Source organism: Physella acuta, unplaced genomic scaffold, assembly GCF_028476545.2.
Source record: "Physella acuta isolate Inbredline_101_S28 unplaced genomic scaffold, ASM2847654v3 ptg000933l, whole genome shotgun sequence".
Classification (NCBI taxonomy): Eukaryota; Metazoa; Mollusca; class Gastropoda; family Physidae; genus Physella; species Physella acuta.
Window position 1 is genome coordinate 173,306 of NW_026732450.1, and position 16,695 is coordinate 190,000.

The following is a 16,695-nucleotide window of genomic DNA, read 5'->3' on the forward strand; positions in this document are numbered from 1 at the left end:
GGAGGTGCTTTATCTATGTGGGAGGATGGGAGTGGGGGGTGTCATGTGGGTCTCTGTGAGGATAGGGGGGTGAGGGGAGTTGGGGGGGGGGGTGGTCATTTAGGTCAGTATGGGAGGAGAGGAGTGTCTGAGTGTGAGGATAGGGAGTTGGGGGGGGGGTCGTGTGGGTCAAGGTGGGGTGATGGTGAGTTGGGGGGGTGGGGGGGTGGGGGGGGGGGGGGAGTAATGTGGGTCAGAGTGGGAAGATGGTGAGTTGGTCAGTGTTTTCTGGGTCAGTGTTCCATGATAGGGTGTGGGGGTGTTTTACATCTTTATCTATATCATGTGGGTCAGTGAGGGATGATGTGGGGTTGCTATGTGTGTTATTGAGGGAGGATGGAGTGTTGTGTTGTGGGATGATGGGGAGTCGGGGTGTCAGTGTAAGGATGGGGAGTTGGGGGGGGGGGGGGGGTAATGTGGGTCAGTAAGGGGCGATATGGGGTTGTGTTATTGTGGGAGGATGGCAAGTTAGCGTGGTGGTGTTTAGCTATTTAAAGAAAGCAATAACTAATAATACATTAAGATTTAAAATTATCAGTCAAATTACAAAAATTAAAAAAGGAACAAAAAAAAAAATGGATTTTATAATTAAGCGGGTTGTTACAGTAATAACATGGATAGCTAAACATAGAGCGTCTGAAATTAGAATCTGTGTTATGCATGATGACTAATCTCAGCTCTAACATAACAGGAGAATTCATTTCTCTGCTTTGAGTTGAACAGGAAAATCTCTGATACATTATCTGAGGTTAAAAAGTGCAATCACGTTACAATCATGTTTTACATGATGCGGTGGTTGGGTGGTTGAACACTAGACTGAAAGTCTATAGTTTGGATCTCAGACTGGACTTGAGACTGCAGGACACGCCAGAGTCCACCCAGCTCTGATGGGTACCTGACTCACGTTAGGAAAAGTGCTGACCACATAATCCCTTCATACGCTGAGGTCAAGAAACATGGACTATCTCATTTGTCCTATAGATTGTTAGTCTGACAGAGATACACTAAGCTATACCTCTGCTAAAAGCATTTTTTTAAAGGTAGCAACCCCATGCATAGCTATTTTATCACTTTTCCTGTAGTTGGAAGCAAATGATTGGAGGAAAAAAAATATTCATATTTCTTTGTACTCCTGCCTTCTAATTAAAAATGCAGACAATATTTTAAAATTCAAATTAAAGTAGTATTTAATAAATAAACTAGTTCATAAAAAAACTACTGTATAAACAAAACAAATTTTTTCCATCATTGTTAAACAATTGTGTTATTGTACTTAAGTTAAACAGTGTGCCAAAGAATTTATTCTAATTACTTTAAGTGTCTTTCCAAGTGACTTTTAAAATCAAAGATCAAATGTTGGACTTGGTCCTTAATACTGACACAATGTAAAATGTTTCCCAAGAGTGATGAGTCCCTCGCATCCACTTCCTGGCTGTGATAAATATAGCGCCAGCTCCCCCCCCCCCCCCCCCCCCCGCCAATGATTAGTTAAGTGGTTTAGTGGCAAAGCCCTACTCTAAACTGCATATAACCCAAGTGTTCTGCCAAAACATTGCTAGCTCCACCAAGTGGGGAAAGTAATACAAGCATTGTAGTTGGGGCAAGATAAGTTGATGGTCTCCGGATATCAACTAGTCTGTTGAGTGTCCGTCATCTTAAGTGTTACATTTTTGTTTCACTTCTGTTGTTATTTTAAAGGCGCATGAGCATGAAGATTTTATGTCTGCACTACGTTGCATCTGCACAAAAACAGTTAAATGAAGACACGGTACTGGATGGCCTCGCTTTAGAATAACAGCAACAGGACAGCTGTCTGTGTGGCCAGCTAATTTTATTGTCTTAGATTGAAAAAAAAAATTTGCCCAGTGTGGCAAGACCAATTCCAGCCAGCTTTCCTAAACTTACTAATAGTAGAAAAGTGGAGTTTTTCAAGATTGTAATCATTTCACTCAATTTTTGTACCAAGTTCAATAAATGAGCCTTAAAATAAAATGCAAATGTTCAGTTGTTAAAAAAACTATATTTTTTATCTGGTGTTGTCTCTTGCATGAGTACAATTTAAGCACAAACACACTTGGGATAAAAGAAATTGACACTGATCATGTACGCCACTAGTAAACACAGCTGTTGAAATGAAGATTAACCCCCCCCCCCCCCCCCCTTCCATGACACAAGCAGGATGTGTAAAATGAAAAATAAACTCACCATTAGGATTGTATACAATTCCATCCTTGTCAATGTATCTGACAACCTCGTCTCCACGTTTCACCATATATCCAAGTTCATTGCCCTTTAGCCTCCGCCTGGCCCTGGGTACAGGGACTAGTACCTCCCCTTCCCCAATGTACTGCTCCAACTTTTTCTTATCCAAAATCAACTTGGCCGACGGCTTGGACACCTTTTTCTTCACCACTTTACGTTTTTCTGTACATTTTGGGCTGCCGTGGGTGGAGTCACGTTCATTCTTGTCGAAATCTACTTCATTCATATCCGAAGAGGCGTTTTCATCCTCGTGGTGAATGGTGGTCCCGTTTTTGACTGCAGGGGAGTTTCTCGTGGTCCCAGCTTCTCTGTTATTGTGGTCCATACTTAAACATGAGTTACAGCTGTATATGGTCGGGTGACCAACAGTCCAGTAGGGTGTCTCAGTAGGTTATGGTATTTAGGGGACACATACACAAATAAATGTGTATACATTTGACACAGGCAGTGCGTAGGCGTGTACAAGTGACTAGATAGTGTAGGGTCAGCTTGTCATATACAATATATTTAGTATCCAAGGGTCAGCTTGTTGCAGACAATATACTAAGTATCCAAGGGTCAGCTTGTCCTAAAAATGTAATATCCAAGGGTCAGCTTGTCCTAGACATGACCATCTGAAACACAGAAACAAGAGCAAGTTAAATAGGAATGTACTATCTTAAAGCCTGTAACAGACACTACAGGGTCAGACAACTGATATGACAAGAAACAATTAAGGTACATTTTGTCTGTTATAATTTCAACACAAGATTCAACTTTTGTGTTTTGGGAGAAAGGTTTAATACCCTAAACTAAACTTATGTCAGGGCACTCATAGAAAACTTTCATGAATCATTTTACTTGAACTCAAATCTTTAAGGTAGGAGTTTGGGTAAATAATTTATAAACCATATCTGTCAAGATGTATGTAGGGAACCGATGGGAACTGGGTTTTGGAATTATCTTTTTAATAATAATAGCAAAAACGTTGGATACAACTATTCTTTCAAGTGTGCATTATACAGGTTTATAGATACATATAGTTGGCAGCGATACTAATTTCAAATATCAAAATATACTCATTTCTGTTTCTTGCTGAAAAGGCAAATAATTATAAAAAAAAAACGTTATCAGACTGCTTTGAATAACTGTGTTCTGTAAATGTGTATATAAAAACATATTTAGATACATATAAATATAAGAAACCCAACACCTCCAGTTATTATTTCAGTGCTGATCTAAGGAACAAAAAATGTTGATAAATCAGAGTAGAACCTAGCTTAAGAAAACCCAGTGTAAAAATGTGACTTTAAAAGTATGAGTGTCCTCTAGCAGAAATTCTTCAGCCATTACCTGGCAGGGAGAGCTGACCTCTGGGGAAACCCTACCCAGGTTTCATGCATGGCTAATCTACTGTTTCTATTAGCATTTGTGTATGACAAACCTGGCCATGGTTATCTGCAGGGTTTATCTGGCAAGTGCTAATGTCTCCTCCTTATCCACCCCCTCCCCTCCTCTCTGCTCCTCCTCTAATCCTGCTAATTTACTTTCATGGCTATGAGGTGGAGGGGCTTGTACAGTGCTGTGTGTGTTTCTGATAACACTCAGATGCTAGTGTATGGGGATTCTAGTTCTATAGGAACATGGAACTTTTGTAGAAACACTCAGATGCTAGTTTAGGGGATACAGGTTTAGAGGAACATGGAACTTGTATAGGAACACTCAGATGCTAGTGTAGGGGATACAAGTCTAGAGGAACATGCAACTTGTATAGGAACAGTTGGATGCTAGTGTGGAGGATACTACAAGTTCTAGTGGTAGTTGTACAGTGCGTTAAAAAATAAACGATCTTTCTAGGAACACTTAACTATCCAAACAGGAGGTAAAAGTAAACAGTTACAAATTCTAGTCACAAATGTGTCACATATGAAGTTGAAGCTTTTAAGCCTACATATATTTATAAGACACTGTAACATTATTTTATACTGCTTTGAGTTTATTTGGTCAATAAAAATGTGCCAAAAAAAAAAAAAAAAAAACCACATATTGCCACTAATAAGAATAACTTTTTTTTTTCAATCACAAATGCATGACTATCATAATCATTGTTTTTAGTGACAGAATTACATAAATTACAATAATTAAAATGCCACCCCCCCCCCAGCATGGTGTATGAAGACTATCTAAAGTTGGATAAGCCAAAGAGATACAGTCCAATGAACATGTTAAGTTGATTCAGGCCTCAGTGCCAAGCAGCACTCACTGCCTGGAAATTATGCAGTCAATTTAATGGGGCAGGGGAGGGCTGAGTGATGGTGTGGCTGGGGTTTAACATGGCGCAGGGTGGCTGGTGATGGTGTGCTGGGGTTTCACATGGCGCAGGGTGGTTGGTTGGTGTTGGGGTTTAACATGGCGCAGGGTGGTTGGTTGGTGTGGTTGTAGGTTGGTACTGGCAATGGGGCTATTGTTGTGGTTGGTTTAATAAGGTGGTGATGTGGTTGGTTTAATAAGGTGGTGATGTAGTTGGTTTAAAAAGGTGGTGATGTAGTTGGTTTAAAAAGGTATTGGTGATGTGGTTGGTTTAATAAGGTGGTGGTGTGGTTGGTTTAATAAGGTGGTGATGTGGTTGGTTTAATAAGGTGGTGATGTGGTTGGTTTAATAAGGTGGTGATGTGGTTGGTTTAATAAGGTGGTGATGTGGTTGGTTTAATAAGGTGGTGATGTGGTTGGTTTAATAAGGTGGTGATGTGGTTGGTTTAATAAGGTGGTGATGTGGTTGGTTTAATAAGGTGGTGATGTGGTTGGTTTAATAAGGTGGTGATGTGGTTGGTTTAATATGGTGGTGATATGGTTGGTTTAATAAGGTATTGGTGATGTGATTGGGTTTCCAGATGCATTAGAGCTGATAAGAAATTATTAATATATGATAAATAGAGTAATAAATTGATAGCAGTACAAGAGTAGGGTTTAGTTTAAATTGCAGGCAAGAACAATATTTTTCATTCACAAAACTTGTCAATGTTCCACCAAAAATGTATATCTTTCTAGTTTAGAAATAACGTTTAACACACAGAGGTCGGTACACAGAGGTCGGTACACAGAGGTCTTATTGTTGAGATGAGTCAGATGGGAGTACAGCCAGTCACAATCAAAGGGAGATCACTTACACGGAAAACATGATCACCCAGCATCGCGAGATAACTAATACTGCAAACATGATCACACCACGTAATAAAAACAACAGACAGGCGCTAGGCACTATCGCGGTGATAACCTATTAAAGTAAAGCTCCGCGCATACAATTTCCTTAGATGTACGTCAAATGCAATTTACATCCAATACAGTAGGTCGTCTATGGGTGTAGGTCACAATCCTAACATTCAGGTCCCCTACAATCTTTTGACTTCGATTAAGGTCCATCTAGATTTCCCTTCCCCAATGCGGATGAACATAGATACCGGTGTCCGATAATAGACTGTTCCATAAAATAGGGGTGTTGGGTTGATAGTAATATTGTAATCTTGACTAATTTTATGGTTAGAAATTAGGGTTAGGTGTATCGTAGGACCAGGGTTAGGGACAGGGTTAGCATTGACATTAGCCAGCCATGTGTGTATTTAGTTATAAACTACCAGTAGCCTAACACCCCATTTTTTTAAAAAAGAAGATTCCATTATCGGAGACCGGTGTAAAAATTATCTCTTTAGTTCCCCCCCCCCCCCCCCCAGAATCCTTATTTTTGAGTCCCTCTACAACACGTAAAATTTAGTCCTGATATTTTAATCCCTAGTCTAAGTCCGTACCTTCAAGTCTTTCTACAATTCAATCCTAGCGCTCAAGCCTTTCCACGATCCTAAACGGGTCCCCAACAATCACCAACAATCACACGGATCAAGCAGATAAAGGGAAGCGACTCGAGATGTCGGTCAAAGAAAAACACACCCACTTGTCTGCGACTGGCTGACGTCCGCGTGCACACCAGATGTTGACACGTCTGGCGGACTAACACGTCTGTGACGCAACGTCGGTCAGTCGTGGAACACTAATTACCGTCAATGGCCAACTGATTCACCCCCTCGCCCCTCCGCACCGTATTTGGGTTCCATTCTTTAGTTGAGTGACAAGTGCCATCCAAAAATATTAGTCGGCTGTGTGTAGATAACGCCAAAAATAATGGAATCTTCTAAATAAAGGGGTGTTAGCTAATCATGTCATCGTTTACCTCTAATTTCTGACCTTAGCATCGAACTTGATATTACATAAAATCTACTACTAACAACACGACGCGCGTATTTTCAGTGAGTCTATTATTGGACACTTGAATCACTAATGGTCCTATAATCAACGCGAAAGGGGTACTCCTTAAACTCAAAATGTTATTTTTTCGAAAGAGGTGTGGTTTAGTTAATCCTCACTACTGACTAATATTATTTGCTTATTTCGAAACAAAAGATTCCCTTAACTCACACCCAAAAACAAATCTCGCCTTAGCAGAGGCGTAGCTAGGGGAGGGCGGGGAGGGCGGCCGCCCCGGGCGCCGACCCTAGGGGGGGCGCCAAAAAGGGTAGAACAAAAAATTAAAAGCTCATTTTAAGATGCAATTTTGCATTATAAACAGTCAAAGTAAAGAAATTTAACGGCGGGGAGCCTTTGCATACTGATTTAAACTGTTTTCTACCTTGGTTGCGTAACTGTAAAACGTATATCTTTAAGAAACAGTGACAGGAAAAAACCGCTTTCCAGCTTTACTAGATGGGGGAGGGGCGCTTTTTCGAAGACTAAAATCTGAAAAATTCACACCGGATTAAGGAATAAACCGATATAACCCAGAAAAGAAACCCATTGAACTAAAGAGTATTTTACTATTGTGTAACATAAAAAAGATTTAGCAGACTGTCGGAGCGGGTGGATGTGAAGCGACACTCTTTGCCAAAATTTTAAGAGAGAAGAAAATTACTATATTGTACTGATTATTAATTTGTTCAACCTAACTGATAATTCTAAACTGCAATATTGGCCTACTATTATTGAAATTTTTCTAAAGACCCGACCAAAAGTAGACCAAATAAGGCTTGCACCTTCTACAAAATAACTCTAAAGCAGTGGTTCTTAACTTTTTGGAGTACCGAACCCAACCAGTTTCATATGCGCAATCACCGAACCCTCCTTAATAGTTGTATCGTCCACAATGACAAAATCCGATCGTGAATCCTATGAGTCGGGTGTGTGTCTTGACCAGTGTTTCTTCCAGACTTTTTTCTCCGGGGGGGGGGGTGGGGGGCACTTGAAATTTTCTGGGGGGAGGCGGCGGTAGACTTTCTTCGGGGGAGGGGGGGCGGACACTGTTAAAGGTATATATTTTCTATATAAATTATATAAATTTCATTTCGTTCGGGGGGGGGGGGGGGGGGGGTAGAATTTTTTCGAGGGCTTTGCCCCCCCCCCCCCCCCCCCCCCCCCCCCCCGGAAGAGATGCCTGGAAGAAACTCCGGTCTTGACATCCGCGGAAGCCCTGAGACTGAATTACCAAACCGCTCGGGTTCGATGGATCCCACTGTTCTAAGCTCTTTTGATTTTCTACTTTTTATTCGTTTCGGCATCTTAAGGGGAATTTAATTGGCGTTCAGTGAAGTTTTAGGGAACGACAATCAGCGTAATTGTTAAGTTTTTTCCAGACTGTCGCACACACAAACACACACGCATATATATATATATATATATATATATATATATATATATATATATATATATATATATATATATATATATATATATATGGGGGCGCCAAAATGAAAGTTCGCCCCGGGCGCCGGGAGGGGTCGCTACGCCTCTGCGCCTTAGCCCCTAATCCTAGCCTTGTGACACTGAAGCTGATTCTACAGTAATGACAACCTAACGCACCTATTTTTGGAACAGGCCACACGAAGAGTAGGACGAATGCAGGGGAGAGTACTTCCAAAGACGTTACTTTGAAAGCTGGACACCCATGCTTCATATACCAACCCAACCCCCCCCCCCCTCGTACACACAAACTGACATCATACATCGTGTTCAGTCGTGGGATGTTTTATAATGGGCCTGGTCCGAAAGACGATCCCAATGGATATGTATCACACTGTCAGTACACGATAACCATTACAATACAGGCGACCTTTGACCCGGACATGTGGCAATTTCTGATTGGTTGATTATGATAAAATAAATAAAAGCAGACAGTTACACGGCTTAGGGTGAATGATTAAATAAAAAAAAAAACACCAACATAACACCTACACATAAAATAGAAACAACATAAGGAACAGCTGCATGACCATAACTAGGAAGTATTTTACACTCCCCGTGAGATAATGTCACGATAATGGTTTCTTCTAAAACAAAACATCGCTGGGGAGGGAGTTTGCTAGTCGTTAACTATAAACATTTTTTTTTACTTGTGATAACATTGACTCCAACCCTCATCTAAATTAACCGTTGATATAATTAAGTATCACAGCTAACAACACAACTTTGTGAATGGGAAAGTATTTCTTAAAAGTAAGGGTAGTTTGATACTTTGATTAGTATTGGTACAAACATAGTTAGGTTTGAGTACATAGCAAGTTGTAGACGATATAACAAAGCACCAACACAATCAACATTAGATCAACCAACACAACTATCAACACCCACATCTTCATCATCCACACAAGTCGGCACTCACATAACTATCATCCACACAAGTCATCACCCACACAATCTTCATCACCCACACAAGTCAGCGCCCACACAACTATCTACACCAACACAACTACCATCATCTACACAAGTCGACACCCACATCAGTCAGCACCCACAACAATCACCCACACAATCTTCATCACCCACACAACTATCATACACACAAGTCAGTACCAACATAACTACCATCCCCCACACAAGTCATCACCCACACAACTATCAGCACCCACACAGCTACCATCACCCCCGCCATAAAACAAACACCAAAGCTGAAGCCCCAACAATCGCCACCAGACCAAGCGAGTAATCCCTCAACAACCCCCTCCCTCCTTTTTACCTCGAGTGCACCCCTTATCTTTTCTGTATCATCTGGGGGTACAGAGCCTTCCTTTGTTTCTATTACCACACGCAATCAACAGACCAGTACAACCACACACGACGCCCATACATACAACATCCTTCACTACACGCCGCCACACGACTTGTTTACACACCGGACACACAAATACACTTCTACACGCTATTAACACACAACATCCGTCTACACGCCACACACACGTCTTCACACCAACGCTACACACATGTCTACACACCAACAGCACAACACACACGTCTACACATCAACACTACACACACGTATACACATCAACACTACACACACGTATACACATCAACACTACACACACGTCTACTCACCAACACTACACACACGTCTACACATCAACACTACACACCTCTATACACCATCACATAGGCCCTATAAGTCTACACACACCACCATACACACCTCTACCAAACAAGACTTCCTACATACCACCAAGACTACACGCCTACACACAAAGCTTATCTTTAAACAAAACTAATACACACAATTTAAATACTGCATACTCCAATCAATAAACAATTTACATCATTGCCTATCACAAAACACCATTCCACGGGAGAGCACTTTTATATCAAATTCCATCAAAGCACTTATCCCCCTTACTCTAACCCCTGTAGGACTCGTACAAGCCGTGTCACAGATCAAGCAATCGACAGGCAGGAAATTTTTTTCCTCGGCTTTGTTTGAGACAGATGACTCGCGAGAATCGTGATGATATATCGACAGAACAATACACGCTCCTAGATATAGACTGTCCAGCCCCCCCCCCCCCCCCCAAGCCTATAAATATAATATTTCAAGACTAGACGATGGTGTCGCGGCCGGACATCATTTAACAATAATTGTGTTCTAAATAAAAACATCAAAGGTTTGTATTACTTTAGTAGGTACCACAACTGAGGAGGGGAAGGGGGGTGATGATCGGCACCTCTTTTCCTGACTTATTTTTAAGACAAATGAGTATCGGTTATTGTCTATCTATTTTTATTGTTTACTGACGTTTGAAATAATGTATGTCTCGTATTGATTATGTCAACGGGGGAGAAAAAAAAAAGGGGGGGAAGCATTGACAAAGTTAATGATATCTTAACGACGCTCACAAACAAGACAAGCCGTAAAAGTGTTAAGTAAAACCGTCGCAGGCGAAGTATAAAGCAAGACAGACGTAGGCCAAGTATAAAGCGAGACAGGCATAGGCCAAGTCTAACTATAAAGCAAGACAGACGTAGGCCAAGTTTAAAGCAAGACCGACGTAGGCTAAGTATAAATCAAGACAGACGTAGGCTAAGTATAAAGCGTGTAAAATAAACGTGGTCCGGCTTGTATGAGGAGAGGGCCAGTGAATAAATCAATGTCAATTTATTTACACTCCATTTAAATTGGCCCGACAAGACGGTAATAAACAAAAGCTATTGATCCGAGATCACCCAAGGTCACACACTTCCTTTCTTTCAACCCACCCACATCCCCCCCCCCCCCTCTACAACACATCTGCACTCCCCCCACCCCCACACCACTTTACTATAGAGTTTCAAGTTTAGTAGGGAATGGGTCTTGTTGTGGTATAGGTCTACTACTACTAATCTAAACGAAACGAATGTTTTTGTATTTAAACGTCAAACAGCGATATTAGTTTAACGACAAATGTTTGCCTATTTGCAAGAAATTATATGACTGTTTATTAAAAAAAAAAACATGAAAGCATGATTGACGGTGTCAATGCTAGAAAGAAATGGTGTGCGAGCATAGCATAAATCTAATCAGACACTAGAAGAAAGAAGGGGGGGGGGGACAATGACAACATGCTTGGCCACACAAACAGGGCCTAGTACACAAGAAGAAAAAAAAATTCAGCTTTAACGTTACTTTTTTTTTTAATAAACAACTGTACACTTTATAACAAATCGCAGTTTTAAAAGGCAAGGAGACCGAATAGAAGAACCACTTATATCAAGGGGGGAGAAAAATTTAAAAAAAAACTAAAAAGAAAGAAGAAGAAAAAAAAAAAACAATGACAAACCCCATTCATCGAAGGTTAGCTCTCCCACACCGGCAGAAATAAAACAGACCTCAGGCACACAACAAACCTAGCCCTCACTTCTGTGTCTCGCTCAGTCCGCGCGGCCTAGCGAGACGCACAAGCCGAACGTGTTCCCTTCCCATCAGACACCGCGGGCAGCGATTACAAAGTTGTACTAAAACCGATACAGCTGCTGGTCCTATTAAATATCACTCCGCCATTCGCAACCCCGATAAACCGGGGCTTCGCGTAATCGAATCCCACGATAAATAACGTTGAACGATCCCTCGGTAGACCATTGTTCTCAGCTGCAGCTCATTAAGCAGACGGCTAGCAGAAATCAGGTTTCTACTCTATCAATATTGTACGGCAGTGGTTACCTCAGCAGACAGTTATCTTAGCCTCCTGGTTGTTTCCTAACAAAGCCGATACGTCTGCTAAGCAGACGAGCGCAATGTTTATGTGATATTTATCCCGGGCCAAGACCACTAAACACATCTTATAACATTTTTTTTTCCTCGTTGACTGGGGAAAAAGAAGGGAAGAGACTTTTACATATTAAAACAAAATTAACCCGAACAACAGTATTCATGACGTTGTGTATGTTAATTTAAAAACCATCCTTTTAATCGGTTGAACTTTTGACCTTTAAATTAACTTCCACACTAATGATAATTAAAGCAGTTTTAGTTTTAATTAAGTCGGTAAAGTCAACAATCAGGTAAAGCGACCGACTGTCAGAGATTTTTTTTTTACCCACTGTGAAATCCAATCCGTTGTGGTTAATCCCCCCTGCCCCCCCCCCCCCTCCCCCCACGTATGTACAATTCAGCGAACTGACGTCACGAAATTGTGTAAATAGTTTCCCCCTCCATTGTCCTTGTTTACGGAAGACTGCCCGTCAAGTGGACCGTGGCGTTAGTTATTGGATGTGTAGCTCGTCCGACTGATGACCTACTGACCAGTGGTTTTTACACGCTCGTGTGTGTGTGTCTGTGTACGGGACAGTACACCTGACAAATAAAGGACGGCAACTCGTCCATTGATTCCTCCCCTCCCCACTCCCCACTCCCCACCACCTCTTTCTATGAAAAGCCACCTCACTATCCAGTGTAAGATTCTTTTAGTACATCCACTTTCTCGAGCCGCCTGCCCAGGGCTACACTCCCCACACACTCCCCACACACTCCCCACACACTCCTGACACTCCGCCAATCAACATCTTGCCATTAAGCAGACTTGCTCACAATGCTAAACTGTTGTGCTTCTAACCGACGGGAGGGGCGGGGGAGGTGGAGATGGCAGGCGCTGAACTGGGAGGGGCGGCGGTGGGGGGTTGTGGCTTTAGAATAAGGAGAAAACGACAGGTTTAGTTGTTCTCTCTTTACAGAAAGACAATGTTGGGAGGGGGGGGGGGGGCAGGAGACACTGGGCATGGAGCAATATTGTGGTTCCATGTTAGCGAGGGGTTATAATGGGAACCTGCATTAAACAGGTTGTATAGGTTTAGGTTCGATGTTAGCGAGGGGTTATAATGGGAACCTGCATTAAACAGGTTGTATAGGTTTAGGTTCCATGTTAGCGAGGGGTTATAATGAGAACCTGCATTAAACAGGTTGTATAGGTTTAGGTTCATTGTTAGCGTGGGGTTATAATGGGAACCTGCATTAAACAGGGTGTATAGGTTTAGGTTTCATGTTAGCGTGGGGTTATAATGGGAACCTGCAGTAAACAGGTTGCATAGGTTTAGGTTTCAGTGTGGTTTGAAAATGTGTGGTTTAGCGTTGAATTATGTTCCGTTATAGAGTAGTCTAGGAAGCTCTAAAATACTCTGAACCTATCTCTTTAGTTTATTCTAACACCAACTTAACCCTAATCTTAAACAGATTTTAACCTCACCCTAAACCTTATCCTTAACCCAAACCCAATTCTTCAACCTCATTCTAAATTAGCCCTTAACCTACTTTAACCCGAGCTAGCAACCTAAACCTAGTCCTTATCTTATCCTAACCCCCTGCTAACAATTTTATCCAAAGCCTAGCACTTGTAATATAATCATAGACAACAGCTGACAGCGATTCACGTCTGCTAACGTAAAAGGTCCCACCCGCTCAACCAAAAACAAAACAATGAGCCTCCATACACCGATAAAGCAATAGAATTGTTATCCATGTTGAATACACTTCTGAACTAAAGTCTTAACACAACATATTTGTAATAATTAACAATGCCGATAATTGTTATTTTACGTTATTAAAACAAAACATTTACGGTTATTTTAAAGTATATTAAAGAATAACAAAGGAAAAAGGAAAAAAATACTTCAGCTTATTTGAAAAGAAAAACGTGGTATGCGAGGAGGGATGATAGTGGTGGGGGTAATGACGGTTGAACGTTCACAGTCCATTAGAGAACGGTTAACAAGTGGCATGCCACCAGGTTATAGGAATTTGCTCAAGTGTCAAATCCTTCGACGATGTATTGCGCGGGAAAACATCGATACAACCCCCCCCCCCCCCCCCCCCCCCCCCCAATTCAACATGAGCAGCCGACAATTTAATTAACAATACAAGCTAATCATTGGACGAGTTCATTATGTAATAACGACACGCGCTAATAATTATAATGCTTTTCTTTTTAAACTGGGACATATTTTTTTAAATGTAAAGCGTGAACGATATATTCACATTAGGTTAACAATTATTAACATGGTAATTAAATTTTCCAGTTTTTGAGATACCGCTGCTTATCATCAAGCATGTATTGCTCAATCAAAACACACAGCTTTAGCATTAACCCTGAGACTAAACCTAACACCATAGACATGTAATCAACGAGCCTAAGAGGGAATCGATATTCTACTCAATAAGCTTTGAATGTCAAGCTGTCTGTAGGATATAACGGTCTAGTACAGTTCATTGTACATCCCAGTATCCTAACTTCAGACACCTTACTGCAAGTATCCTAACTTCAGACACATTACTGCAAGTATCCTAACTTCAGACACCTTACTGCAAGTAACATCCTAACTTCAGACACCTTACTGTAAGTAACATCCTAACTTCAGACACCTTACTGCAAGTAACATCCTAACTTCAGACACCTTACTGTAAGTAACATCCTAACTTCAGACACCTTACTGCACGTATCCTAACTTCAGACACCTTACTGCAAGTAACATCCAAACTTCAGACACCTTGCAGCAAGTAACATCCTATTTTCAGACACCTTACTGCAAGTAACATACTGTTTACAGACACCTTACTGCAAGTATCCTAACTTCAAACCTTACTGTATGTAACATCCTAACTTCAGACACCATACTGCAAGTATCCCCCTGACCACACTCAAGTAAGATTACACACCCGTCTTAAAGCTCCAGATTTTATTGCATTTCATCTCCATCCAAAGACGTTTCACCGGCCCAGATTTCGTGTAGCCGGCGAGTCAAATCAAAAAGCAATATCCGATTTTTAAGTATCGATCGACTCCCCATCAACACCAAGTAGTGTATACAAAATAAAATTTCTCATTTTTTTATATCCACAGGCTCTCTGTTCTCTCTTACTCTCATCGTAATCTAACCAACCGTTCTTTATTACTATCTTAGTTCCCTAGTTTAGCATGTTCTATAGATGTCAACACAAGTTTCCTAATGTATTAAGTTCCCTTGATTACAACACCAGTTTCCTGGTTTAGCAGGTTCCCTAATTTAGCTGGTTCCCTGGACAAGCACTAGTTCCTCAGTACAGCAGGTTCCCTACAATAATAGTTCACCAGTTTACCATAACAAAGACATAGATGTGGGTTCTATAGGCAGACAACAAAGTCAAAACTATACAAACTGTCTCTACAATGCAACATCACGTTTACTGATTCATACATACACACTTTACTACACATCCACCAGATATACTACACGAACACACTACACATACATGATACGCTACAGCAACACACCTACACATCCCCCAGATATACGACTGTAACACAACTAAGCACACTCTTTATACTACAGCAACACACTACACATTCCCTAGCTACACTACAGTGACATCCTACACATCCCCGGATATACTATTACTACACATACCAAAACATACTACTGTAACACAACCACACATACCCAAATATACTACAGTAACACACTACATAAGTTCAACATGCACAACTCATACCACTTTACCCATTTAACATAGATATACTTCTGTAACACACTATACACAACCCAGCGTGTAGTTTCATAACACACCTCTATTAAACCAAACAACTACCACACATCTAACACACTATATGACCTGTGCACGATAACCAACAACACTTTACCAACACGACCAACACATGTGCTGTCGATACACACTACAAAGGACGCGTGCAAACAGCACACCCCCAGCAGACGAGAGGTAATGGCGCGCGTCATCAGATGACATTTACGTCATCAACGTGACGGCAGCGGAGTAAACAAACACGGGTCGTGCACATCATAGACACGGTGTCAGTCAGATGACTTCACGGTGGAGATGACCGTTCAGTGGAGATGACTGTTCAGTGGATATTAGAGAAGACTACATTAGAGATTGAAGATGACTTAACAGTAGAGATGACTTGACTTTAGAGATGACTTTACTTTAGAGATGACATGATTTTAGAGATGACATGACTATAGAGATGACTTGACTTAGCGGTAGAGATGACGTGACTTAGCGGTAGAGATGATGTGACTTAGCGGTGAGATGACTTGACTTAGCGGTGAGATGACGTGACTAAGCGGTGAGATTACTTGACTTAGCGGTGAGATGACGTGACTTAGCGGTGAGATGACTTGACTTAGCGGTGAGATGACTTGACTTAGCGGTGAGATGACTTGACTTAGCGGTGAGATAACTTGACTTAGCGGTGAGATAACTTGACTTAGCGGTAGAGATGAATTGACTTAATGGTAGAGATTATTTCACAGTAGACATGCATTCAACAGCAGAGATGACTTCACAAAATAGATGACTTTACAGTCATTATGACTTTACAATGGAGGTGACTTTATAATGGAGATGACTTCACAATGGAGATGACTTCACCATAGAGTAGACTTACAGTAGAGATAAATACAACAGTCGAGATTACATGACAGAAGTGAGATGACTTTTACAGTCAGATGACTTCACAAGTGAGATAACATTGCAGTCAAACGACTTCAGTGTGAGGACTTCAAATGAGAGATGACTTCACAATGGAGATGACTCCAGTCAGATGACTTCAAGATCCAACCACAGAGATAACCGACATCTTAGTCACC

General features: G+C 41.3%; 1 protein-coding gene across 5 annotated transcripts in view; it reads right to left on the reverse strand.

Moving 5' to 3' along the window:
* The window catches only part of LOC131953597 (arginine-glutamic acid dipeptide repeats protein), a 167,417-nt gene that overhangs the window by 102,764 nt on the left and 47,958 nt on the right, over positions 1-16,695 (reverse strand). For 4 of the 5 annotated variants that reach the window (XM_059316841.1, XM_059316842.1, XM_059316843.1 and 1 more), the window contains exon 2: positions 2,245-2,915. In XM_059316841.1, coding sequence (XP_059172824.1) covers positions 2,245-2,626 — 382 coding nt within the window. In that variant the 5' untranslated portion in view covers positions 2,627-2,915. Of the gene's footprint in view, positions 1-2,244; positions 2,916-11,402; positions 11,486-16,695 lie in introns of those variants that run through there. The other variant, XM_059316839.1, reaches the window with a different exon arrangement.